Raw genomic sequence first — 20,690 nt, forward strand, 5'->3', positions numbered from 1 at the left:
AAGCAAAGCTGGGCACGTCCAGACTGGAAGGGAGGTGCACAGCTCTRGCACTGGGGTGATTAACCACTGGAGCAGCTCCCCTGGCATTAAACCGAGCCTAAATCTTGCTAAAAGGCTTCTTCCAGCCCAGCCAGAAATGCTGGCTTTGTCCAAGGAAGCCAGGACCTGACGGGTACCCACACCCCTGGTCCTGGCTGTGAGGTTTCACTGAGGGTTTGGGACAAGAGATGCTCTGTCAGGTGTGTTCCCATGTCCCTAATGTCACCTGGAGGGGCTGGAGATGCTCTGAGCACGAATGGAAGGGCAGGAAGGATCCCACAGGCACAAAAACTGCCTTGGAAGTTRCTTCTCTGCTGAGATTTGGGCAGGGTGGGAGGAGGGATCAGCCAGGCCCTGCCCGGGTTTGTGTTTGCAGCCAGCATGGCCGGACCTGTAGTGGACAACAAGAGGGTTGTAACTGCCCATGTCCCACATGGATTTCCTCTATCCCCGTGGATCTCCTCTATCCCCATCCCACATGGATTTCCTCTATCCTTGTCCCACGAGGATTTCCTCTGCCCGTGTCCCACATGGATTTCCTTCACCCCTATCCTGCATGGATTTCTTCTATCCCCGTGGATTTCCTCTATCCCTGTCCTACATGGATTTTTTCTGCCCCCATCCCACGTGGATTTCTTCTACCCCTGTCCCACATGGATTTCTTCTATCCCTGTGGATTTCCTCTATCCCTGTCCTACATGGATTTCCTCTATCCCCATCCCATGTGGATTTCCTCTACCCCGTCCCACGTGGATTTCCTCTATCCCCATCCCAAATTGATTTCCTCTGCCCCCATCCCACGTGGATTTCCTTCACCCCTATCCCACGAGGATTTCCTCTGCCCCATTCCCACAGCACGGATGGAAGTCCAGCCATCCCTGGGGCCTGGTGCCATCCCCCTGCCTCTCTGCCCAGTCCCCTCCCGAGGTGTCCAGGGCCACCCTCCGTACTTGACGTCACCCCAGGGGAGCAGGCAGATGTTTTTCTCTTGAGTCAAGTAGGAACAGAGCAGCTGCTGCAGGGAACACCCACCCCTGGCTGCAGGTCCTGGCAGGTCCTGGCTGGGTAATGCTGGCGAGGGGGGTCTGAGCAGCCAGACATGACCGCATGTAACCCCCTTCCCTGGGAGCCTGCCAGCACGGGGAGAGGGGGAATCACTGCACTTTGGGATCTGTGAGCAATCAGCCCTCAAAGGGCGATGTTGGACCCCCGGCCCTGCAGAGGGGCAGYCAAAATTCACAGCAGSARCAACAGACACTGTTGTTCTGTGTTMCCCRCAGAGATTTGCTGAGGAACCCAGCTCGGTGAGGTCCCTCACGCCCTCCTCTCTCTCCCTGCAGACATCAAATACATCGAGCTGACACCGGGCAGAGCCACGGGGCCCGACGTGCCACAGGGCTCCCCTAAACTGCTGGGCACCCCCTTCTCCAGATCCCCCCAGCCCAGCAGCTTCCTGCCCCCCAAAGGGGCTCTCGGAGGCAAATACAGCACCAGTGACAGCGTGGTTTTCTCGAGCCCAGCCGGACCCTCAAGCCCCCGCTCGGCCGCCCTGAGCTGCGGGAAAGCATCCGAGAGCCCCGTGGCGCCCCTGCAGTGCCCGGCAGGACACACGGACACCGTCCCCTCCAGCCCCGGGGCYCTCGGCACCTCCCCGGGCGCTGAGCACTTGCTGAAGCCCGCACACGTGTTGAGGAGCCGGCAGAGGGGCAGTTGGGTGTCCCAGCTCTCCACGAGCCCCGGTTCTGACACCAGCTACATSCTGGGCAGGTAAATACCGCCTGTGCCTGGCAGAATTGGCACGGGGAAAAAGGGGCACGGGGCAAAAGGGGCACGGGGCAGGACCCCAAATCCCTCGTTCCCTGGGCTGGGAGATGATGCCCTGCAGGGCTGGGGTGGGCTCTGTGTGTGATCACCCCCTGATTTCTGCTCCCTCTCCCTCCGCAGCAGCACCCACTCGCTCCTCAACGAGGACTCTGACGCTTCAGCCGCCGCCTGTGCGTCCCCCAGCAGCTCCCTGGGCAGCCCCTGCTCCCCTTCCTGTGCCCTCGTGTGCCACCCCAGGGACGCTCTCGGCCAGAGCTCCCCCCAGCCCAGGGCAGGCAGCTCCCCTGGCACCAGCATCTCCCTGAGCCAGAAAGGCCAGGCCAGCAGCTGCCCCCCGTCCATCCTCACCTCGGCGGCCGACATCCCGGTGCTGCTGGTCAACGGGTGCCTGGAGCAAGGAGATGGACCCCCCCGGCTGGCCAAAGCCCCCCCGAGCTGTGGCACAGAGCCCCCCCTGCCCGGCTGCAGCCCGGCCCCGAGGCTCGGGGGTCTGAACACGGCKGTGTCGGCGCCCGCGCTCAGCTGCGCCTCGGACAGTGAGTGACAGAGCTGAACACCCCAAAAACTGATGGGAAAGGGGGAGCAAACCCCATTTTAGCTGTGGGTATGGGTACAAAGGGCGAGAGGTCCTTGCTGGAGATGGAGCTGTGTCTCCCCATGGTCCGGGTGGTCTCCAGCTTGTGGTTGGTGACCCTGGATTGGCCACATCCTTCTGCCCACCGGTGTCCTGGGCACGGGCTCAGCAGGCAGGGGTGCTCTGCTCCCTCCAGGAGATGCARATGCACCCATTTATAGTACCTGACAGTGAAAAACATGGTTCTGTCCTATCCTGTCCTGCTCGTTCGCTGCCCCAGGCCGGGTCGGGAGGAAGGGCTGGGGTTCCCGTTTGCTCTGAGGACACCCAAAGGTGCCAGAGTTCATTCACAAGGTCCCACATTCAAGGGCAAACACTGGAGCGATTGTTCCCTGGAGGAGAGGAGCGGAGGCAGCTCTGGGGGCAGAGGGTTTAATTGGGATCCTTATGGGAAGAGCAGAAGGGCATGTGGGTCAGCCCCTGGTGTAAATCCCATGGTCCAGCGGGTTGTGAAGGGCTGGGCAGGYTGGCACTGCCAGGGGATTCCATGTGACCCTCCCTGCGCTGCACCACARCCTGCCAAGAGAGATAATTACACGGAGAATGAGATATTCTGAGGAGCGGGGAGGAAAGGATTCAAAARGACTGAAAAAAACCTTCAGCCCTGGCCATGAGAGAAACACATTTGCTGGGCTCTGTCGCCTGCAGAGAGCCTTCAGGTGTGGCCCTGACACCCTGGGGTCTCTTGCAGGTCCCCTGAAGGCTGGACAGCCCACCATGAAGTTCGTGATGGACACATCGAAATAYTGGTTCAAGCCAAGCATCAGCAGGGACCGAGGTGAGGCAGGGCGGGCTCTGCGGGTGTGACCCCACCTCGGGCTCTGTCCCATCCCCGGGAGCTCTCTGGTGTCCCCGTGGGGACTCAGTGGGRAAAAATTCAAAATTTCCTGGGGGCTGATGGGTGCTGAGAGCCCCTCTCACAGGTTGAAGGGGACAGCTCAGAAATAAAAACTCCTCCAAGCCCAGCCAAGCTGCTGCTGCCTCTGCTGTCCCACAGCATGGGCTGGGCAGGGACTGAGCGTCCTGGGGACTGTAGGGACACTGCAGGTTGTCACACGAGAGATGTGGCGTTTTTGGCACACTCTCCCGAGYTTTCCCTGCCGAGCAGCAGGGCACAGCCGGGGAGCTGAGCCCCCGCCCGTGCTCTGACAGCCATCCAGCTGCTGCGGGACAAGGAGCCAGGCGCCTTCGTCGTGCGGGACAGCACCTCGTACCGCGGCTCCTTCGGACTGGCCATGAAGGTGCCCGGCCCTCCGGCTGGCAGCCAGACAGGTACGGGGGGCTAACGGAGGGGTTACCTCAAGGGTTTGGGCTGGAACTGCTCGAATTAAAGGCAGCTGAGAGGCCACAGCGCTCTGGTGTGTGGGGGATGCTGTGGGTGCCACCCTGATGGCAGCGCAGAGCAGCTCCGGTGATGCCCTGGGACGGGACCCTGGGGTGGGCAGGGGTGRCACAGCGGGGCTGGGGCTGGTCCTGACGCTGTTTTCGGTCCCTTTTTGCAGGMGAGGAGGGCAGTGACCTCATCCGGCACTTCCTCATCGAGTCCTCCACCAAAGGCGTTCACCTGAAAGGCGCCAGCGAGACGCTGTATTTCGGTAAGGGCGGTGCTGTCACCGACAGCCACCCTGGCAACCCCAGGAGCTGTTCCCAAAACCCCTAAAAACGCCACTAGACAGGAAAGAGTGAATGTGCTCATCACAGAAACTCCCCCAACCCCTGGTCCTGACAGCGAGACGGTGGCAGTGGCTCCAAAGCAGGAGCAGGAGCTCTCTGGGACACGGCTGGGGGGTTTCAGGCAGGACCAACCCCCCCAAATCACTGTTCTGATTGCAGGGAGCCTCTCTGCCTTCGTCTACCAGCACTCCATCACCCCGCTGGCGCTGCCCTGCAAGCTCAGCATCCCCACCCGAGGTAGGGGACGGGACGGGACGGGAGGGATGCTCTGAGCGGTCTGGGGAGGTGGGAGCGGTCCCGCAGTGGGGAGGGGGCTCAGACCCCTCTCCGGGTGCCTGCAGGTGGAGCAGGGACCTGCAGAGCTGACCTGGGGACGGGACAGCGGTGATTCCTTTCCCCTGGGGGTGGGGAACGGGAGAAGGAAACAGGAGAGAGAGATCAGAGGCGAACAGAGCCCGGAGAGGGAAATGGAGGACAATTAGGTTAATTACTGCTCTAAACCCCTGCAATTAGAGTGCTCCCGGGCCTTTGAGCCTCTTGTGAGATAAGGAATGGCCAAAGAGGCGGCGAGCACAGCCCGGCCTGTGGCATCACTGCTCCTGTCCTTTGTGCAGATCTCGCTGACGGAGAGGACAGCCCTGACTGCGCCCCCGAATCCCCGCTGTCCCTGGCCAAGAAAAACGCAGGTGAGGACAGGAATTAGCTGTTGGCTCTGGGGACAGCTCTGGGCACACTGTGACAGCTGCAGGTCACCTTTGTGCAGTGGTGGACACTGATGTGACATCCCCCTCCAGCTTCCCCACCAGCAGGATTTCTGCAGATTTTTCCCTGGGAGGCAAGGGAACCTGACATTTTTAAGGAAAGGAGACTTTGGGTCCTTCAAAGTCTTGAAAAACACAGTTATTGAGGTCGTGAAGCTGATAAAAGATCCCCAGTTTCCACATTTTTTAAATAGTTCCTGATTTTTTAGCTCTCTCCTGATGGATTTCAATGGGAATTGAACAGCTGGAGATTTGGGAGAGGGATGGACACTGATTAAATTCCTGAGGGATCTTATTGGGAATGTGGGAATGGCAGAGCAGGATGGGGAAGGGTCTCTGCACCCCAGCCTCGGTGGGCTCCAGGTGAGGGCAAAGAGCGAAGAGCAGGAGATCACACGGAGGGGTCACAGCGCAGGCTGAGGAGTTGGGAACGGCTTTGTTTTGCTGGAAATTCTGAAAAATCAGTTGGCAAGCCGGAAAGTTTAGTTTGACCCAGAAAAGCCCTTTAAACAGCTCAATCAGCCCGAAATGTCATGTTTTAGGTTGGCCTTCAGCCCTTCRTTGGCTTGGGGTATTTCTGCTTTTCATTAAAGGAAATATGTAACAAACAGAAGAAAAAAAAAACCCAACAAATTTGACATTTAGAAACGGGAAATTAAATACTTTGACTTTTACAACAATTAGCGCGAAGAATTAAAGTAAACCAAACCAAATTAGCGAAGAATTTCTGAGTCACCAAACCTTTTAATTTTCATCCAAACAAACCTGACCCGGGTCCGTGTGTGAGGGATCTGCAGGATGACCCCCGGGGACCCGGCCCCGGAGCTGGCCCGTGTCACATCCGTGCTGTCCTTGCAGTGTGCAACGTCCTGTACCTCAACTCGGTGAACGTGGAGACTCTGACCGGAGCCCCGGCCATCCTGAAGGGCATCTCCTGCACCCTGGAGATGGAAACACCACCCACRCCCACCCTGGTGCACTTCAGGGTGACGGAGCAGGGCGTCACGCTGACCGACGTGCAGAGGAAGTAAGAGCCCAGCCAGGATGGGGCTCGTGGAGGGGCAGCTCCCTCCTCGCCCCACAATCTCAGGAAAAGCTGTTCTGGTTGGAAAATCACATGTCACAACCCTGAGATGGGTTTGGCCCCTTGATGCAGGAATCAGCTGCAGCCAGGGTTGGGATTTTGGGGTGACCCTCATTCCCCCACAAGCACAGCCCAGGGCTTGGATTTGCAAATTCGCGTCCTTGCCCAGGCTCTTCCCTCTCCTAACACTTCCCTCTCCTCTTCCAGGTTGTTTTTCAGGCGACACTACCCCTTGGCTGCCATCAGGTTCTGTGGGATGGATCCTGAGAACAGAAAGTGAGTTTTGGGTGCCTCCCTGTTGTGCTCCCTTCCCTGTGCTTCCCAGTGCCTCTGCACCACTCCAAATCCCATAAAACTGTCCTGGGCAGTTCTAAACACAACCCTTGGCTTTGCAGCTGATGGAATGAGTTAAACATCAGCCTCTGAGCATCTCCAATTCTGTTCTTCCCCCAGGTGGCAGAAGTACTGCAAATCCTCCAGGTAAGAGCAGGGAACTCCTGCMCGGAGTGGGGGGTTGGAATCCGGGGGAATGATGCTGGTTTTGGAAGCGKCTGCGTGGCAGAGCAGCAAAGAATCAGCTTCAAAATGAGGAGGGGATGTGACAGAAGTTGCCATGGTGGCAGGATGAGGCGTGGGACTGACGGGTGAAGTTTTAGGGGGGGTTTGGATGAGAGGTTTGGCTGAGCCCAGTTCTCCACATCCCCTCGTGCAGAACCCCCCGTCCAAAAAATCCCACAGCCTTCCCCGGGCTCAGGAAGTGAGTTTATATCTGGCTCTACCTTGTGCTCAAGAATCTTTTCACAGCTGGGAAAGCCTTGCCAAAAACGCTCCTCCCCGGCTGCTTGGCTTCCAAGGAAACGTGATTGGGGAGCGGGCCAAGGTGGAATTGCTGGAACTGGGATTTGGCTTTGTGGCTGGGGCTGCTTTCAGCCCATTCCTCCAGATTCCTGGATGCAAACTGAATAAGCCTCTCTCCTTTCTCAAAGAATCTTCGGGTTTGTGGCCAAAAACCAGCCGGACTCGCAGAACCTCTGTCACCTGTTTGCCGAGTACGACACCGTGCAGCCRGTGTCACTTGTCATCGACCTGATCCGCCAGCTCCTGCCCAGCCCRTAGGGACAGAACCCTGGAATGTTCAGGGTCGGCAGCTGCCACACACTGCTGAGCTTCTCCTGTTCCCCTTCTCCCGCTTCTGGGTTGCATTTTGGCAACAGCAAGTTATTTAGACTGGTTTTTTTTTACGCTCCATCAGGAGTCTCAGCTAAAGACTTTCAGTTCTGGTGGGATGAGATGCTCCTCCGAGCCCCTCTGTGGGGCACTGGCTGCCCGAGGGAAGGGATGGGAGCTGTGCTCCATGCAGAACCGCTGCCCTTCACCTGGCACTGTCTGCTCTGAAGGACCCCCCCCAAAGCTCTGGCTGGGTTCTTACCGGGTGTTCTTGGGGTGTCCGGGCTCATGGAGCTGAGCTGAGCTGAGCTGAGCTCCCACTGTTGAGGACTCAGCCCTGACCTCTCAGTGCTCCCGGAGGGCAGGCAATGGGGAGGAATCGCTCCCTGAGCAGCACAAAGAGGCAGCTTTGCAAATCCAAGTGTATAAAATCACTAAACTCTGCTGGAAAGCTGCTTCCCTCAAGGAGCAAGCAGCATCCAYAGGCAGGAATGACAGAGCAGTGAGTTTCTCCCGGTGCTGGGAAATTCTCCTGCCCTTTTAAGCAGCGCGGGGGTTACAGGCGGGCTCGACCTCCCGGCATTGCGGAGAGCTGGGAAATAAACGGTGACATTTTCATGACAGCGAAAGATCGCGTTTTTTGGAAATGACTTGCCTGAATTGGGGCCGGCTTCTCAGATGACGTGAATTGGCAGGGCCTGRAGGAAGCCGGTGCCGCCGGGATCTGCAGCAGCTGAAGGGTCAGCCCGTGCTGGAGCTCGGAGCAGAAAGCAGCTCCGAGGCCACCGGGTTGTTCTCTACCTTCGTTCTCACTTGGTGTGTCTGCGTTGGTTTAATGTTGGCCCCCGTGTTAACAAACCCTCCCAGGGGTATTTTTAGTGAAGCAATAGAATATTTATCCCACCACAGGCACCAAGGGGATGGCAGCAGAGACACTCGCTCTGCTCCAGAGCAGCTGAACAGATGCACCCATGCCAGAGTCCCTCTCCTCCAGCCAGGCTGATGGGCGGGTCGAGTTGCAGCCACTCTTGGCAATGACCAAAACAGATATTGGGGTCACTTGAGATGGCTCTGACCCGAGACAGGAGCAGCTTTGTCCCCCTTGTCCTTCTGTCCTGAGCTCTGCTCAGCCAGACCCAGCACTGCAGGGTGGGTTCTGGGACAATCCCCAGGGTGCCACTGCTGTCCCCAGGGTGCCACTGCTGTCCCCATCGTGCTGCAGGGACTCAGGGGGCTGCAGGTCCCCAAGATCACTGAGGGACCCCAGCTCTGTGACCCTGGGGCAGGTCCGGGACCCCCAGAGCTGGACTTTGTTGTGGTTATCGTGGTTCTGGTCAGGATCAGCGATTGGGAATGGGGACAGGCAAAGGTTTTGGCTCCACACGGTGCTTTGGGGGGGTCGTGCTGCCCCCACAGGGCCGGGGCGCGGGGCCGGGCTYCAGGAGCGCTGGCGTCGGCCCCGCTCCGGTGGCCGCTCTGCCGTGCCAGCGGATTTCTGGGCTGTCTGAATTGGCTCCGGCCCCTTCCCGGGGGTGTTTGCACAGCGCCGGCACCGCCGGTAACCGGAGCATCAGACTGGCGCCAGCCCCGGATGGCACTGCCGGCCCCGGGAGCCACCAAACAGGGACCCGGCGAACTCCTGGGCCGTGACCCCGGGCAGAGCTGGCTGCAGGCGCTGGGAGAGAGCCAAGCCAAGCCGAGCCGTGACCGGGAGGTGTCCGGCTGTCGCAATTCCTGTGCCTGGGCATCCCCCGGCTGCATCCTGACACCCTCCCGAAACACCGAGCGGGGCTGGAGATGCCCGGTGCGCCCCGGCACCAGCAGGAACCCGCACAGGCGGCACTGCCTGGCTACGAGCCCGCATCCCGGAGCAGCCGGTGCCTGTCCCTGCCCGCCCCTGAACTTTGAAGCCGGGGCAGGGTCCCCTCCCCAGCCTGGCGCCTGCTCCGTGCCCGGAGGTGACGATCCTGCCGGTGGCACCGGTGGAGACGCTGAGCTGGGAGTCACGAGGGGGCAAGAAATCATTTGTTTCCCACCCCGCACCTGGGTTTCCAGGGCTGCTGAACCCCAAATCYAACACAGGACCAGGAGGCCAGGTCCTCGGGCAGGGGGGGTGACCGGAGCCTGTCCCCAAAGCAGTGGGATCCCACAGCCCTCCGCGCTGCCTCCCTCCCCTCCCTTTATTTAAAGCCATAAAAGATAAAACACACTCGATAGAAACACATCAAATAACGGGAAATTAAATACAGTAATTACCTTTTTTGAGGATACAAAGGTTCAAGTGTACTGTAAAAGGTCGGTGCTACACGGGAATCTGACGGGACGGGCTTGGCCCGGGAGGGACRGGCAGGGACCCCTTGGGCGCCAGGGGACACGCTGGGGTGGGGGACACTGGTACATGGTCGTGTGTAAATACAGCCCTAAACTACAGGAGAGACGCTACGGAACGCTGCAGCCCTCGGAGCGAGACACAGAAARTGCCCTGGCATTGCCAGGAACCCCAAAACCGGGAAATGCCCCGCTGGATCTGGGGAGGGGTCGAGCGGCCGAGGCCACCGGGCTGGCGCTGCCACCGCGCCGTGTCGTGCAGGGGACCGGCACCGTGACTGGCCCCGGGTGTCCTTTCCTTGGGGCGGTGGCTCTTAGGGGTGGCAGGGACAGGGACCCCCCGCCCCAYCGAGGACTGTCCTGGCAGATTGATTCGGTTTACAAACTGTGAGTGAGCAGCCAGGGCAGGCAGGGCACAGGGACAGGCAGGGAGGGCAGAGGGTGTTTCACTAAAACTGAAACGCTGCGTTCCCATCGGGGGGGCCTTGGACGGGACAAATCCACATGGAAAAACCAAAACCTACCACTGAGGCCATGGAGCCCGAGGGTGGGTCGGGAGGGGATTGGGAAAGTCCCCTCTGTCTTTGGCACACTTTCCATGGCATTTTTATGTGAAAAATTCCCAGCCCAGCTTGAAGAAAAAAAAAAATTAAAAGAGTAGCTATAAAACCAGTGACAATTTCTCAGCTGAGAACTTTGTGCTGGTGAAATCTGCAGATTCCATGATGGAGGCATTCCAGAATCCATCCCGGTTTTGTCACATTGGCCAAGAAGAGAAGACAGGAGCCAWCACTGCAGTGCCCCAATCCCTGGGGATGGAGAATTCCAGCCTCGGGACCACACAGTCACTTTTTAGATTCCACCAGCAACTTTTTTTTAAAAATGTAAAAAAAAAAAATTGGGGGAAGAAAGAAAGAACTCAAACCAAAAGAAGCTCTTTCCCCTGGGATGTGTTTTCTGGGCATCCCTCATCCCTCCACCCTCCCCTTGGACTCGATGCATGTGAGGACACTCTGCTGCTTGCCTGGGGGTCCTGACCGGCCTCAGTATGGAGCAGGGAGAGGCAGGATGGATGGGAGGCTTTGTCCCTGCACAGGGAGCGGGACGGGGCTGGGCCGTGGGGAGGATGTCCCGGGCTGTGGGGCTGCAGCAGGGAGGGGGAAGGTCTCTTATTGCTCCGTGCGGCCACGCTGCGCTTCGCACACACGCTCYGGGTGGGATGCAGGCACGGGGGGTMTCTCCAGGCCCCMCAGTCCTCGCTTGGGCAGCCTCTCACCACCAGGGAGGGCAGGATGAGGCACTTCTGCTGCTGCCCGCGCMCAGGTCTGGCACGGAGGGCACTGCGCTGCGGATGAGATGCTGCCACCACACCCTCGATGTGCCGGGTGCCCRGTGCTGCCTGCGGGGCCGGGGTGAGAACCGGGGATACCAAGGGACAGCGTCAAGAGTGTCCCCCACCCGCTGCACGCAGACAGCCCGACCCCAGTGCCAGGACAGTGCCATCCAAGCTGTGTCCGTGCGGGACGGGGGTGCCGCTGTCGCCTGCCGGGACCCCCGGCGGTGGCGGATAGTGGTCATGGCGCAGGTCACGGTGCCGCGGTGGCGCATCCCAGGGTCCCCCGGCACCGGGGCGCTGCTCAGCAGTCACGTCCCCTCTCCTTGTCTCCCAGGCAGCCCCGGCAGGGGTCCTGGCCCCGCGCGGCCGCCGCGGTGGCGCTCACATGCTGTCGGCCAGCTGGTGACAGTCCAAGTCCCCCTTCAGCTCCAGGAAGCCCGGCAGCTTCACCCCCGTCTTGCGGTCCACGCACCAGCACTTGCCCCGCTGCCCGTCCAGCGCCGGGTGACACTGTGGGGATGGCTTTGGTCAGGGACACCCCCTCTACCCCCCACGACCCCATTCCCATGGGCTGTTTGGCCACCAGGAACTCTCACAGGGGTTTTGTCACCCCCATCCCACACCGGGGCTTTTCCAAAGGGTGATTCCCACCAAAGCCAGGAGCCAGGCGGGCTCTGCCATGCCTTGTCACTGTCCCCTCCGTCCATGTCCCCCTCCCAGCCCCATCCTGGCTCTACAAAATGCCCCCCACGATGGATCAGAGCCCGTCCTACCTGCTTGGGGTGGAAGTTGCCGTTGCGGTCGCAGTTGGGGATGGGGATGACATACAGATCCTCGTGCGTGCGGGTCTGCGAGGCCGCCAGCTTCTCCAGCGCCCGGTGCAGCTCGCTCTGGCACGAACCCTGTGGCTGGGGAAAGGGGGGGCTGAGCTGGCCGCAGGGCTGGAACACCCCCCCGATCTCCCAGAGCCCGAGTACCCCGACCCTGGAGCACCCACGGTGCCCTCCCGGTGCTCACCATGGGCCGCGCGTCCTCGCGGTGGTGAGGGCTCCCGCTGCTGCGCATCTTGTTGCCGTTGTTGACCCTCTTGGCCTGCTGCTTCTGCAGGCACTTGCGGTCGTGGATGCTGCAGGGGCTGAAGCTGTTGTTGGGRTGGTCGATCTCCTCCTTCTCTGCGGGGACACAAAGAGAGGGGGCTCAGTACCACCGGGCAATGCTGGGGATGGCAGAACTCCCATGCTGCCCCAGCCTTCACAGTGCAAATTAAACCCCCAGGAAAAACGTGCAGTGGTTTCTGGCAAGCCTCACACCACCCTCTCCGGTCCCCACAGGCGTCACTCCCAGCCCTGAGTCCATCCTGCCCTGTGCTGAGCTCCCTGCAGCACTGGGAAAGGCTCCTGAGAGTTTTTCCCACTCATTAGCCACGACTAACAGCTCGTTGCCATGTGTCTGTTATTGGAGGGTCACAAATGCACGCTGCGAGTGCTGGGCAGTGGCTCCGACGTGCTGGGTCTGGCTGTGACCCTCCAGCCACCCGTGACCGGGCACCAGGTGCCTGCCCACAGCACCGGAGCTGCAGGGCTGGAAGTTGACCCTGCGACACACCGACGAGGAGCCCCAGGAAACCCCCGCAGCCCCCCAAAATCCGCTTCTGAGAGCTTGCAGTGGCAGTGGGGGCACCGGGGCGGTGCTGAGCCCCCGCCAGGCCCGGGGCGGCACCGGGCGCCGCGGCCGGGAGTGGAGCCGTGCTCTGCTGCGGGGCACGGCCCCCGCCAAGACATGAAAGAAGAAATTCCTGGAATAAGAAAGTTAATCTCCCGCGGGGCCGATCCCAAAAGGCGGCGCTTGGCATCCCCGCCTGCGCCAGGAGCGCAGCCAAGCTGCCGGCCCAGATGYTGGCAGCTGGACAGAGCATCATGAGACGAATGCTCGGCGTGACTTTTAGTTTTTAAAAAGCTGCCGGTTCCTCTGGTTTGGGGCCCGCGAAGACTCAGGAGCCGGGGTTCCTCCTGCGCTCAGAGCTGCGTCAGGCACAGCCCGAGCCGTGTTTTGCCCCTCAATCCACCTGGGCTGTCCAGRGAAGTGGCTGAGTTTATCCYGGGGYTGGGYTTAAACGAATCAATATCGCAGCTGGCAGCAGGGAAAGCCCTCCCAGACTGGGCAGGGGGTGGTCTCCGTCGGGGGTCACACCCAGGGGCTCGCAGCGCCGGGACAGAGGCTGCTGGGTGGCGCCTGGCACTGGCCCTTCCCACAGGCAGGCAGAGGGGTGGGAGCCGCAGCTTCCTGCCCGCMGTAGCCCACGGCATCCTGGCCCCGGTCTCCCATCCCTTGCCGCCGTCCCTGCAACGCAGGGCTCCTGGCCCAGCTCCTGGGGGCCCGGGTAAAGTCCACAGCGAAATCCCAATCAAAGCCCCTTCCCTCGTGGGTGTTATTTGCTTTTTGCTTAATCTGTCCATTTTTTTCCAGGAAATGGCTCATGCCCTTGAAATTTGAAACACAAACCCAAAGTCTCCGGGACCCTGCGCAGAGCGGTGCCAGCGCCAGCCCCGGCGGCACCAACCGTGAGGCCGTGGCGCAATGCGGGCGCTGGTGGCAGAGCCCCGCCAGGAGCTCGGGGSTTCTGGCAGGGATGCTCCTTCCCTCCCCTGTGTCCCTGCGGGGAGACACAAGGGAAGAGCTGGGCAGATTTGGGGACCAAATYCCAAAGTTCCGGCACCTCCGTGAGCTGCTCCCGCGCCGTGGAAAGGCAGGACCGGGAGGCACCGGCGCTGCCCCCGCAGGGGAAGCCCTCACCGATGGCCGGCRCAGCCAAGCCTCCCTCCTCCCCCCGCCGGCCGCCTCCAGAGCATCRAATCTCCCGGCTTAAATAAAACCAGATGCCAATAACGTTTTCATAAGGTCACATGAAACGCCGGTGCCTCCGGGCAGCGAGGCGGCTCCTGACAGCGCCCGGGACCCCCGGCTGTCACGGCAGCTCCAGGGTCCCTCCCCGCCACGCACATCGCTGCCGTCCCTGGGGTTACTGTCGCCCTGTTAAATGACACACKGCAGCTCAGGGAACCTCTCGCCTCCCTGGCAATTCGGCTGGAGCAGAAAGCTCCTCACCCTCGGCACAAAGACAATGGGAAAAGCAACGCGTGTGGAGCCCGGTTCTGCCACCACCACACCTCCCTGATGCCACCCAATTTGCCACCTATACATGGGCACCACCACCCTGGAGGGATGGAGTGGGGTGGGGCGTCCCGATGTAGCCAAGGGAAGCCCCTCTGCTCAGTTTGGGATGGAATTGAGTGCCGAGGGGATGGGAGGGAGTGGTGCCCTCGCCGGACACATAAAACAGCCGCCCGTCCCGGGACGGAGGAGGATTCCTGCCCGGCCTGTGGACAGGGGACACAAACGAGTCATTCAGCATCGCCTTCAATTAACGGGAGCTGCAAATGAGGTTGGTCACGTGCCGAGCTTGTGATTCACAGCGCTGAGCCCGAGGGAGCGGTGAAGGGCTCCGGCTCCACCGCGCGGATCCCGTGGGAGCAGAGCCGGGGACAGCCAGCAAAGCCCTGGGACATCGTGTGTGTGTCCATGGGGACAGACAAGTGTCACTGACCCCCACTGCTCCAGCCCTGCTCCCCGCTGTGCCACCAGCTCCAGCACGAAGGGCCTCAGATGCCTCAAAGACAAGAAGGGACATCCCCGTGCCTGTGGCCAACATGGCACAAGCCACGGTGAGCCCCAGCTCATGTCCCTGTGTCACCTGTGGGTGGTCCTGGCAGGGCCATGGCAGTGCCAGCTCTTGGCTTCCTGGGCTCTCGGCTTGGCAGGCAGSAGGGCTGGGAGGGCTGTGCTCATTTTGGCAAGCGCTGGCCCCGGCAGAGCGTGGAGAGCTGGGGATGGGGGTGGCAGGGGCACAGGGACCGGGCACCTATTGCCCCTTGGCCTGGGGTGCCAGCTGGGAGCCTGGCCTATCTCCATCTCAGGACACACTGCCGTGCTTAAACACGGCTGAACACCTCCCAGCTCAGCGCCCAACGCGGGACCGAGGGAGGGAAGGTCACGACGCCGAACAGGGAATGAGGGATGCAGATGCAGATGATTCCCCAGAGGGACCAGAACCTTGCCAGGAGCAGCACCCAGCCTGGAGAAACCCAAGTATGGATGAACTYCCATCCCAGGGGACAGATGGGACACGGCTGCGCTTTTCCTGGATGAAGGCGGTCTGTCCCCCCTGCCCGTGCACTGTTCAGCCATGGCTCAGGCACTGCCATCCCTCCCAGTCACTGCACACAGAAAGGAAACAGGATCTGTCCCAGCTTACAGAGACCACACGGGATGAAGGCAGCTCCCATGGGTCAGGTTTTCCCAGACATAATCATTTACCCAGCGCTAAATCACTCATCGTGTGTGCTGGGGAATATGTCCTCACCTCCTCCTGGCTGCCACACACGGGCTCAGCCACCACCGCCACCCGGCTGTGCCGGAAAGCCACGGCTGGGATCTCCTGGAGCCGGCCCCCGGTTTTGGGGTCCCAAAGCCAGCGCTGACCTGGCAGAGCCGGGAGCAGGAGGCAGGGACAGGGTCCAGCACAAGGTGCCCGGGCCCGAGRCCACAGAGAGGGTCTCGAATCAGGYGAGACCCCCACTCTAAAAATCACCTCCCGCGGGTGCCACAGGTCCCGGCTGAGCCGAGAGGCTCTTCCCGGCGATGGAACCGGGAGCCGTGTCCAAGCGCTCAGAAAGCCCAGCCTCAGCCCAGCCCCCTGATYCCAGCCTCTTCCCTGGAATGCGGAGCCCCCCGGACAGAGCCCCCAGACAAAGTGTTTACTGTACGAGCTGCGCGTTAACCGCTTCCCAGCCGCCGGCACCCGCTCGGCCCCGCGGCCGCGGGCACAGCCGGGGGCACCTGCTCCGTGCGCCCCTGCCCCTGAACAGGCATTGAATTCCCTTCTGCCGATCCCGAGGGGACACATCGGGGGCACTGGCCGTGCYGGGGTGCCCTCGTTGTGCCAGGCGGGGCTGTGTGGCAGCGAGGGAGCCTGCAGCCCCCAGCCCCGCACTCGCACTGCCGGCAGAGCAGCTCAGGGACCCGCGGGGGGATGGACCCTTGGGACTGCACCCAGAAATTTGCTGTGGGTGTCTCACCCACACCCCGACGGGCTGTCCAGGGGTTCCCACTGCCCTCTGGCCCGTCCTGCTACCTGTGACGCCGCCGGCCAGCACAGTGCCCGGAGGGCGACCCGGCTGCCATAGCCACCCGGCCGTCCCCGGCCAAGCCAAAACACCGCGGGAAGGAAGGGAAAAAATGCAACTCTGTTTCCTAAAGGCTCTGGGAAAAAATGTTGCATTTACACGGGGCACGGCCAAAACCAACAGGGCTTGGCAGAGCGGCGCAGCCCCGGGCCAGGGAGCCCAGACAGCTCCTGCAGGATGTGGGATGAGGACAGACAGGCAGGACAGGGGGGCTCCAAGCACTCCCAGTCAGCTCCTGTCCCTGCAGGAGGGTGGCTGGAGGGGCCCATCCATGRATGGCACTCATCACAGCGGAGCTGCCACGGACCAGACGTGCAAGGAGGGAATGGAAATGGGATCCAGCCCCGGATGGGCAGGGACAGACATTGCTCCTGTCCCTTCTGCCCATCCGGGAGCTCCAAGTGACCCCGCACAGGGACCCAGGGCCAGGCCAGAGCAGCTTGTGGGGTGTCCCATGCTGAGATGCCACTCCCCAAATCCAGGGGACACAGCCACAGCCTGCAGGATGGGAAAGAGGAGCACAGACCCAAAATGGACCAGGTCCCCACACTCCTCCYCTGGGAGCAGTTTCATTCCCATGGTGCGACCTGCACAGCTCTGGGRTGGGGTCCTGCTGCCGGCTCTGCTCCCAGCCCCCAGCCCCTGTCCAAGCACCAGGGGATGGCAGGGGGCCACGATCACCCCCTGCGAGGGGGACAGGGCAGACAGACAGGCAGAGCACACCGGCAGCAGCTCCTCCAGCCTGGCCCTGCCCGCACCCCGCTGCCCTGTCCGGCACGGACACACATAGCTCCTGCCCATCCGGACCTGCCTGCAGGGACGCAGGTGCCCCGTGGGCTCTCCTCTGTTTCCTCCCGGCGGTGCAGCCAGATCTGCTGGCAGAAWCCCAGGGAAGGGTCAGCACACGGGTCACTGTGCAATGGGAGCTTCCCTGGCAGCTGAGATGTGTCCCCAAGGGCTGCAGGTGCTCGTGGGACACTGGGCTGTCCCACGGTCCAGGGACACGTTGCAGCCAGGGCACAGCAGGTGACAAGAACCTGCAAAGTTCATTTCTCCAGCACACRCAGTGCCACCGGCTGTGCGGGGCTGTGACTCTGCTGTGCCCATGGTGGGTGAGGATGGCACAAAATGTGAACCACTTGTACCAGGTCTCCTGCAGCCCACCTCTGCTCCCTGCCTGGAACGTGCTCCCTGCGTTCCCGTCTTGCCTCTTAGAGTCATGGAATGGTTTGGGTTGGAAGGGACCTTAAAGACCACCCAGTCCCACCCTCCTGCCATGGGCAGGGACACCTTCCACGAAGAGAGGTTTCTCCCATCCCACCTGGCTTTGAACACTTCCAYAGATGGGGCATCCAGAAATATTCTGGGCAACCTGTGCCAGAGCCTCACCCCCCTCACAGTGAGGATTTTCCTCCTAATATCTAATCTAAACCTTCCCTTTTTAGTTTAAAATCCTTCCCYTTGCCCTGTCACAATCTATCCGTGTAAAAGTCACCCCTCATCATTTTTACAAGGTCCCTCTAAGTAAGGGAAGGTCCCTGATGAGTCCGATCCTGTGGCCCCAGCTCTTGCCGAGTGAGCAGGGAGTGGGTTGGTGCCAGCAGGGGTTGTGCCACTGCCCCTGTGAGGGACAAGGACCCCCAGGCACCCACCCAGGGTACCCACCCTGGGCACCCACCCTCTGCCGCCCCTCCGCCGCCTCACCTGGGGGCTGGAGGCTCTCCTGGATGGCCTCGACGTCGGCCAGGTCTGTGCAGATGCCCTGGCCGTGCATGAGGGTGCGGAGGGGCCGGGGCTCGCCGCGGGGTGGGTAGCAGCGCAGCCCCGCACCGCAGCGCGCGGTGTAGACGCCGCAGGCGGTGCCGCGGGGCAGAGCGCAGGTCGCGCAGCACCCGCAGCCCGGCTCCCGCACCAGCTCCGCGCAGCCCTGCGGAGCCTTGCACCGCGCCAGCCGCTCCTCCGAGCACGGCGGGCACTGGATCGCYTCCTCGCCGCTGCCCGGCCGCGCCGCCGCCGCCAGCAGCGCCAGCACCACCGGCAGCACCGGCAGCCCCGGCAGCCCCGGCCCCGGGCGCATGGCGGCCCCGCTCCGGCCCCGCTCCGCGGCGCTCGGCTGGCGGCGGGCGCGGGGTGGCGGCGGCGGCTTTATGCGGCTTTATGCGGCCCCTGGCCACACCTCCCGCCGCCGCCACCGGGGCCACCGGCGGGGCCGCCCCCGTCGCCACCGGGAACCCACCGGGCGGCGACGCTCCCCCCGGCGGCGGCCACACCGGCACAGGCACCGGCGGCGGCTGCAGCAGCGGGGCCACCGGCGGGGCGGCCCCGGCGCCGGGCAGCGCGGAGATCCGGCCCCGAGCCCCCCGGCCCCGTGCCAGCCGCCCGAATCATCCGCCGCCTCGACCCCCTCCCCAGTCCCGAGAGCAACCGGGATAACCGGGGGGACACACACCGTGCGGGGCTGCGGGGAGGGGGATAAGGCCAAGACCCCCGGGGTGGGCTTCGGGCTCCGGGCGTGGGGGGTCCCGGCGGGAGGCAAAGCGCTGCTGGCAACGGAGCATYCCGTGCGGCTCGGACCCGCTCTGCCCGGGGCGGCCCGGAGCGGCCCCACCGAGCCCACCTGCCCCCGGTCCCGCACCCGCGGCCCCCGCGCCCCCCGCCCCGCACAGCCCGGGAAAGGTTGAAGGCTGCCGGCACCTAGCGGCTGCTCGGGAAATGCGGGAGCGGGCGGAAACCCCGGCATCCCYCTGGGACCCCGGCCCCGCCAGTCCCCGCAGCACCGGGAGAGGACAGGACCCCGGGAGACKGCGGGGAGCAGCCCTGGGGCACAGTCCACGAGATTCACCCGGGGCTGGTGACCCCCAAGCTGCGTCCTGGGGCATCTCAGCCAACACCGCGCTTGGGGCAGCTGGGAGGACCCATCTGGATGTGGCAARAGGGTCGTGGGCACTGCAGCGGGGTCTTGGGCACAGCACATGGTGGGGACATGGTGGGGGGTCCCTGGTGTGGGGTCAGTGTAGGGGGTGGGACAAGAGGAACAGAGCTGCCTGCCATGCAGGGCCTGGGCTGAGAACCCCAAACTCATCTCATGGGTGAGCCCATCCAGTGCTTAAACCGGTGACACCACTGGTGGCATTGCCACGAGGGCTCTCAAGACTATCTGCTCTCTGCTGTGCAGGACAATTGGCCATCACCAAGTGCAGGCAAGACAGGGGCATACAGGGTCCGTGTCCCCCACAGTCCCCAGCCCCAGGCCCCGTCACACAGCGCTGCTCTGAGCCCCTGCGCTGCCCTGGCCGTGACTCGGGGCAGAGGCACCAGCCTTGACTCAGTGTCCCAGCAGAGACCAAACCCAAACAGGTGCCCAGCCCCGCTCMGGCCGTGGCAGCTTATCAGGCCTTGGCAGCGCCGCACGTCCGCAGGGGAGACTGTTGTGTCTGCGGGCAGTGCCAGCGGCCAGYGGGCACACAGGGGACAGGGACAGTGTCCCCCCCGCTCTGCCCAGGCACTGCTCCTCCAGGTCACTGTCCCAGCACCATCCTGGGGAGTGGGGCTGAGCTGGTGCCCCCCAAGCCGTGCTGCCCCCACCCCAACCACAGCCCTGTGGCCGTGCAGGGGTTCAGAGCTTGGTGTAGCCAAGGTCCTTGCCTGCCATAAGACAGCCCCATGTCCTTGATGGGGGGCTSTTTGGGATTCCCGAGGCCATGGGGGCCCAAAGTGGCAGCTGCTCCTCAGCCACTGGCCCCAGCAGGGTCTGGAGCTGCCCCAGCCCYGGGGAGAGGTTGCAGATCAGCAGGTGGGTGTTGGGGGTGAGAGATCTGGAGCCCCCCAGCTGAGGGTGGCTCTGATGGAACCAGCAAGACCCCAGACCCTTTGGACTTTGGGATTTGGGGACTTTGCACAAATGCTGCAGGACACCAACACCTCCCATCTCCAGGCAGCAGCAGMGGGGCAGACCTCAGGGAGGACCTGCAGCCAATGCCCCCAGCCCTCAGCCAGCCCCTTCCTTCATTGGATTTACTCTCCATTTCCAGACAGCTTCTCCTCCCCAGCCCTCCCTCGCATCCACTCTGGGATCTCCTCCTGGCCCTGGCTCCCTTCCCGTGGTCCCCACCGCCCTCCTCTCCCTCGGCCGGCAGGGCAGACGGTGCCCTGGCTGCGTGGGGGCTCAGCACCCGCCGGATGCGGCCCGTGGGGTGCGGGTGTGGGGCGGGCAAGGGGCGTGTCAGGGGCCGCCGATAACAGCGGGCGCCGTGCCGGGGCGGCGGGACCAGACGGCGCAGGAGAGCGGGATGAGCCAAGGACCCCCATCCTCGGGGGCAGCCGGGCCCCGAGGCAGCGCAATGGGGTCCAGCAGTCCTCAGAACCTCCTCCGCACCCTCTGCATCCTCTCGGTGCTGGCCGGGTGCCTGCGCCCTGCCACGGCCCAATGGTTTTCCCTGGGCTCCGAGGAAACCACCCCGGATCCAGCCATCAGCCCCATGACCCCCACCCAGGATGGGGAGGAAGGTAGGCACGGTGGGATGGGGACACGGCTTCCCCAGCACCCCAAATTCCTGCACCTCAGCACATGGAGGGTGAGGTGCGGGGTGCCAGGGTCTGG

The 20,690-nt window shown here is 62.6% G+C and overlaps 2 protein-coding genes across 2 annotated transcripts in view; one reads left to right on the forward strand and one right to left on the reverse strand.

Moving 5' to 3' along the window:
- The window catches only part of TNS4 (tensin 4), a 9,903-nt gene extending 1,783 nt beyond the window's left edge, over positions 1-8,120 (forward strand). Inside the window, exons 2-12 of the mRNA XM_057385295.1 lie at positions 1,340-1,806; positions 1,984-2,399; positions 3,189-3,275; positions 3,650-3,769; positions 4,000-4,092; positions 4,331-4,408; positions 4,786-4,857; positions 5,791-5,959; positions 6,224-6,292; positions 6,470-6,496; positions 7,003-8,120. Coding sequence (XP_057241278.1) covers positions 1,340-1,806; positions 1,984-2,399; positions 3,189-3,275; positions 3,650-3,769; positions 4,000-4,092; positions 4,331-4,408; positions 4,786-4,857; positions 5,791-5,959; positions 6,224-6,292; positions 6,470-6,496; positions 7,003-7,132 — 1,728 coding nt within the window. The 3' untranslated portion in view covers positions 7,133-8,120. The remainder of the gene's footprint in view (positions 1-1,339; positions 1,807-1,983; positions 2,400-3,188; positions 3,276-3,649; positions 3,770-3,999; positions 4,093-4,330; positions 4,409-4,785; positions 4,858-5,790; positions 5,960-6,223; positions 6,293-6,469; positions 6,497-7,002) is intronic.
- A 2,283-nt stretch (positions 8,121-10,403) lies between these two features.
- On the reverse strand, positions 10,404-18,196 carry IGFBP4 (insulin like growth factor binding protein 4). Its single transcript, XM_057385281.1, has 4 exons — positions 17,795-18,196; positions 11,865-12,019; positions 11,621-11,755; positions 10,404-11,357 (listed from the first exon to the last, which is right to left on the reverse strand). Exons 1-4 carry the CDS (start codon positions 18,165-18,167, stop codon positions 11,229-11,231), a joined length of 792 nt encoding a protein of 263 aa, XP_057241264.1. The 5' UTR covers positions 18,168-18,196; the 3' UTR covers positions 10,404-11,228.
- Positions 18,197-20,690: the final 2,494 nt, after the last annotated feature.

The sequence above is a fragment of the Malurus melanocephalus genome, unplaced genomic scaffold (genome assembly GCF_030028575.1).
Source record: "Malurus melanocephalus ecotype Western Australia unplaced genomic scaffold, MMel_1.1 scaffold_806, whole genome shotgun sequence".
In the NCBI taxonomy this organism is placed as follows: domain Eukaryota; kingdom Metazoa; phylum Chordata; class Aves; order Passeriformes; family Maluridae; genus Malurus; species Malurus melanocephalus.